This window comes from Oncorhynchus masou, chromosome 25 (assembly GCF_036934945.1).
Source record: "Oncorhynchus masou masou isolate Uvic2021 chromosome 25, UVic_Omas_1.1, whole genome shotgun sequence".
In the NCBI taxonomy this organism is placed as follows: domain Eukaryota; kingdom Metazoa; phylum Chordata; class Actinopteri; order Salmoniformes; family Salmonidae; genus Oncorhynchus; species Oncorhynchus masou.
Genome location: NC_088236.1, coordinates 6244431 through 6250423, shown reverse-complemented (window position 1 = coordinate 6250423; position 5993 = coordinate 6244431). Strand labels below are relative to the sequence as shown.

At 43.7% G+C, this 5993-nt stretch overlaps 1 protein-coding gene across 2 annotated transcripts in view; it reads left to right on the top strand.

Moving 5' to 3' along the window:
* LOC135513710 (uncharacterized) overlaps positions 1-5203 on the top strand; it is a 5483-nt gene extending 280 nt beyond the window's left edge. Inside the window, exons 2-4 of one of the 2 annotated variants that reach the window (XM_064936589.1) lie at positions 612-1310; positions 2053-2285; positions 4464-5203. In XM_064936589.1, the coding sequence (XP_064792661.1) occupies positions 612-1310; positions 2053-2285; positions 4464-4760 (1229 nt within the window). In that variant the 3' untranslated portion in view covers positions 4761-5203. Of the gene's footprint in view, positions 1-611; positions 1311-2034; positions 2286-4463 lie in introns of both variants that reach the window. The other variant, XM_064936588.1, reaches the window with a different exon arrangement.
* Positions 5204-5993: the final 790 nt, after the last annotated feature.

Genomic DNA, 5993 nt, shown 5'->3' with positions numbered 1-5993 from the left:
CACTTTGTTATCGAAGAAACGTATGTTTTATAGCCTTGATATACCAGATGTGATATTAGATAACAAGCTATTTCTCACACAGACAAGCTAGCAAGCTTAAACTGATCTTGACTCTGTTGCCTACCACTTAGCTAGCTAATTGCTAGTGTACAATCAACTAGCTAGCTTGCTACTCTCAGTAAATGGTAAAAAGTCATATAATTACTAGCTAGCTGAGTTTACTCAACTCCATGATGGAAGATATCCATATTACAGGGATTTAAACTAGAGCTAAGTGATAGCTAGCGCGATGTTGTTGCCAAACATTATAGCTATCATTTGAGAGATTGTAGTTATTATTTATAGGGCCATCCGGCAGCATCAACAAGAGTCTGCATGCATCACACTTTGATTAAAGCAAGGAAATAGAAACATTATTTTAACCTGTTGCCTGCATTTCAGTGTAATTTTGTGTGTGTGGGGGGGGGGGGGGTCAACTGATGTATGGATAGTCCCTAACTAGTACCAATGTGTGAACCAAAATACCTATTGAGTTCACTGTGTAGCTTCATATTAATAAGCAGGCTAATGCCTTATGGTTGTACTGTACTGTCCACACCTCACTCCTGCAGGGAAGCGAGAGGCCGAGCGCTCCGTCAACTGGACGGTGGAGGAGACTCAGGTGTTGCTGTGTGCCTGGAGTGATGAGCACGTACAGAAGAGCCTGGCGGAGAACGTCCGAAACCGCCATGTCTTCAAACACCTGTCAACCCGCATGTGTGACCTGGGCTTCTCCCGCAGTCCCCACCAGTGCCGGCTCCGCGTCAAGACCCTCAAGGCCAACTATGTCAGAGCCAAGCTGCTGAGGAGCGTGGACGACTCCCAGCCCTGCAGTTTCCGGTACTACGCTGAGATGGACGCTGTGCTGGGGAGAAACTGTGCAGTGGATGGGATGGGAGGAGGGTGCCATTTTGGATCTCCTGAAGGGATCGGAGAAGGGCACCATTTTGGGTCTGAAGGGATAAGAGGAGGAGGACGCCATTTTGGATCTCCTGATAGGATAGTAGGAGGGCGACATTTTGGGTCTGTCGATGGAATGGGAACAGAACCCCATTCTGGATCTCCTGAGGGGATAGGAGGACGGCAGTCGCGGTATCTGGTCTCTGAGGTGAAGGTGGAGGAGGAGGAGGAGGAGGAGGACCGAGAGGCAGAAGACACAGACGACTACGAGTCCAACAGCATAGGAATCAACGGTCAGCCACTGACGGGCTCGGGTGCAAGACGCCATGATGTTTTTGTAGACCTCCTCAACGTCTATCATGAACCTGTTGGTATGTATCCTACTGTCTGTCACACTTTCTTCTGTCAGTACCACTGATTTTCATTGAAATTATCATCAGTAACAAATCTTAGATTTGTTTTTCACTGAGCTCCAGTCTCAGATAGAAATGGAAGTATAAAACAATACTGACTGCATTAAAACAGTTGATCTAGTCTTTATACAATACTGACTGCATTAAAACAGTTGATCTAGTCTTTATACAATACTGACTGTATTAAAACAGTTGATCTAGTCTTTATACAATACTGACTATTAACACAGTTGATCTAGTCTTTATACAATACTGACTATTAACACAGTTGATCTAGTCTTTATACAATACTGACTATTAACACAGTTGATCTAGTCTTTATACAATACTGACTGTATTAAAACAGTTGATCTAGTCTTTATACAATACTGACTGTATTAAAACAGTTGATCTAGTCTTTATACAATACTGACTATTAACACAGTTGATCTAGTCTTTATACAATACTGACTGTATTAAAACAGTTGATCTAGTCTTTATACAATACAATACTGACTGCATTAAAACAGTTGATCTAGTCTTTATACAATACAATACTGACTGCATTAACACAGTTGATCTAGTCTTTATACAATACAATACTGACTGTATTAACACAGTATAGCTAGTCTTTATACAATTTCATATCAAATGTCACAATGTTGGGAAAATGAAGCTTAAATGAACTATAATCATTATCTAGTTCATCTCTTGATTGCAGGTCATCCATTAGAGGTGGACCTGAGCTCCAGATCCCCCTCCCCCCCACCACCCCCACCACCACCCCACCCGGCCTCCCCTCTTCCTCCACCCCCAGACCCTGGCCGTGGCACCACCATCCCCTCCACCCAGTCCCTGGAGCCTGCGTTGAAGCACCTGGCTGACTGCTTCCAGAGGCTGGTCTCAGAGTCCCGGGGGCTGCTGGTGCAGCTGGAGGGCCAGAGGCAGGAGCAGGTCAGAGACAGATATATATATATATATGATACATCCCAAATTGTACCCTATTACCTATACAGTGCAGTACTTTATAGGGGAAAGGGTGTCATTTTGGACTCACGCATACAGTTCTGCCAACTGTTAAACTGGGACGGTATGTTAGCACCGTTGAGCATACCATTTATCCATTCACGATGAGTATTTAGATTCATGTTCGAATTTTAGACATTCGGTCAGTCATAGTATTGCTTTAAAAACATTGGAAGATTGCTCATGTGGAGCTAACATGGCTGCCATGTAATTATAGTCAAGTAAATCATTCATAATGCTTTTAATAGCTGTATCTATCGGTGGGGTCGTTCCACCTCAAAATGCTTCCGAAAGAGGATTTCAACACCCACTATTCCCAAAATAATTTCTGTAGTTAGAAAACAGATAAGATTAGCATTCCTACAACATTATTCTGTTGAAATATAATTTTATCTCAGCAAAATTAAGCTGATTGCACCCAAATTGGCTATTTTAAGTTCTGGAATTCAAATCAAAATCAATTTTTTTAAAAATATTTGTCACATGCGCTGAATACATACCAGGTGGTGATGTAACCAGTCAGGAAGCTCTCGATGGTGCAGCTGTAGAACCTTTTGAGGATCTGTTAGCTCCCTGCCAAACCTTTTCAGTCTCCGGGGGGGGGGGGGTAGGTTTTGTTGCGCCCTCTTCACGACTGTTCTTGGTGTGCTTGGACCATGTTAGTTTGTTGTTGATGTGGACACCAAGGAACTTGAAGCTCTCAATCTGCTCCACTGCAGCCCCGTCGATGAGAATGGGGGCGTGCTCGGTCCTCTTTTTCCTGTAGTCCACAATCATCTCCTTTGTCTTTAATTACGTTGAGGGAGAGGTTCGTGTAATATTCAATAAATACAGTACATAACATCCAATTTGGACTAAAATAATGAGCACATATCTATGGTCTCCACCTGTTGTATTCGGCGCATGTGACAAAAAAAAAAGGATTAATTTGATTTGGAATCCAATTTGAGTACGATAAGAGGATTCCAAAGAAATGGTCAAAATCCACCCGTGCAAATACCACCCCAACAACCAGTATATAAGTATTAGTTCTCTGTTTGACCGATAGAGTGGAGTTGTAGCTCAGTGTATTGTTTCATCATCTTATGTAATGTGTTCTCAGTGAATTTGGTGATTGGTTGACTCCCCTCCCACCCCACCCCTCCTTATTCAGAGAAATTAGTCATTGAACTTTATGTCCCATTCTGCATCCTGATATTACCGTGTTCTGACCACTAGATGGTGCTGTTACTGCTATTAGGAACAGCGCCATCGAGGAACAGCAACCCCCTAAATGTTAAAGGGATAGTTCACCAAAATTACATTGGTTTCCTCACCCTATAAGCAGTCCATGGACGAGGTACGACAGAGAAACACTGAGAAAGAATAATCAGAGCTTCAGCCCCATACTACAGGCCAGACAGAACTGATAATACAGAGCCTTCGGAAAGTATTCAGACCCCTTGACTTTTTCCACATTTTGTTACGTTACAGCCTTATTCTAAAATGGATTCAATAGTTTTGTTTCCTCAATCTACACACAATACCCCATAATGACGAAAGCAAAAACTTTTTTGGTGCATTTTTTTTTGCAAATGTATTAAAAATAAAAACCTTAAATATCACATTTACATCAGTATTCAGACCTTTTACTCAGTGCTTTGTTGAAGCACCTTTGTCAGCGATTACAGCCTCAAGTCTTCTCGGGTGGGAACGGCATGGGGGGGTCCGCGGGTGGGATCGGCATGGGGGGGTCCGCGGGTGGGATCGGCATGGGGGGTCTGCGGGTGGGATCGGCATGGGGGGGTCCGCGGGTGGGATCGGCATGGGGGGGTCCGCGGGTGGGATCGGCATGGGGGATCCGCGGGTGGCTTTTGTTCGAAATTGTTTTGGTCCAAATCGGATTTTATGTACTATAGTTATTGAATATTAGATGAATCCTAGAATTTAAATGGCCTGTTTGGGTGTCAATCAAATTAGCTTAATTTCTCAGAGATCAAATTAGGTTTCAGAAACGCTGATCTGCTCCGTTTCTAACGACAGAAACGATTTCAGATCAATCAGAGACGGCAAGTGTCATATGGCCTGCTGATATGACATTGAATGACCCTGTGTCTCTTATCTCAGACTCGCTGGCAGCAGGACCTCCTGTCTCAGTGGCTGGAGAGAGAGGAGAGGAGGCAGAGGGAGGCAGCAGACAGGGAGGACCGGAGAGAGAGGGCTCGGATGGAACATGAGGTCAGGGTACTGCAGCTCCTCACTGGTCTGGCCCAGAATCAGCAGAGGAACCAGACACATCACAGCTGCTGCCACCAGTGTAGCAGGACGGAAGGGGTAGCAGGGGGTGGTTCCGGGGCCTCGACCACTACTACACTAGATAATGGAGCTGGGGACAGAGATGGGACTGAATCGGAGACCACATAGACAGGGTGAGATGTGATGCAGATCTGGGCCAAATACAGTATTTGATGTACGTTGTGTATTTGACTCGTGTCTGGTGTGGTGAGCATCCGTTGCCTTCTGAATTGGAAAGTACTAGGCTCTTAGTATTTGTTTACTTCTGTGCCTGGTCACTTGTTTGGAGTGTACATTCTGCTTTAAAAAACAACAACTATACAATGGGTTTTAATCCTCGGATTTCTTCTTAGGATAACAAGAATAATTTGGTGGGTGCCTATATTGGTCCTATTTCAAAAAAGGTGTGTTTTGTATATCCCAACTCTCCCTGAGACACCCTGGGAGAGTGGGGTCACGTCCAGGGTCTCAGTGAAACACTTGAGACAATCTCAATTGTAATGATGTTTATTACGTTCTGTGCCATTTTACAGTTTATTCTGAATTGTCTTACCAATAAAAATGCATTTGGTATCGAATGGTTATTTTTATACGTTTGTTTACTCTTTATCTATACCACTCACGTTGCTGTCGCATCTAATTCACTTCATCCTAATGTTTGTGTCTAATGAACACAACGTGTTTGTGTTCCTCCTGAAAAGGATCTGAATCTGTCTTTCAACATTCTTAGACTCCTTTTATGATGTCATCATACCAACATCCGATGACATCAGCGTAGTAAATAGATGGTTGATTGTTGATGGCTAGCTGAATGGGCGGGGAGCAGTGCTTAGCTCACCACCGGTCAAGCTCAGCTAAAAGAGGTGTTCGGATTTTTTTTAATGAACGGTTTTGAGTTAACGGTGTGAAGCACTGTTGGGCTGAGGTCAATTCAGGAACTCCAGGAAGTGAATTGACATTCAAAAGACATCTGAAAAGTGAGGGATGTCTATTTTCCATTCATTTGAATTAGACTTTTAAAATTAATCTTGAATTTATACTGAACCAAACCCGAGTGCGCCTCCCGAGTGGCGCAGTGGTTTAAGGCGTCACAACAGACCCTGGTTCGTTCCCAGGCTGTGTCACAACCGGCCGTGATCGGGAGTCCCATAGGGTGGTGCACAATTGGCCCAGGGTCATCTGGGTTAGGGGAGGGTTTTGTCGGGGGTAGGCCATCATTGTAAATAATAATTTGTTCTTAACTGACTTGCCAAGTTAAATTATTATTATTTTAAACAGTGATTGTGAGGAGGACCAAAGTATTTCAGCAACTGTTTCAAAAACATTAGACCAGGTTACTATCATTAGACCAGGTTACTATCA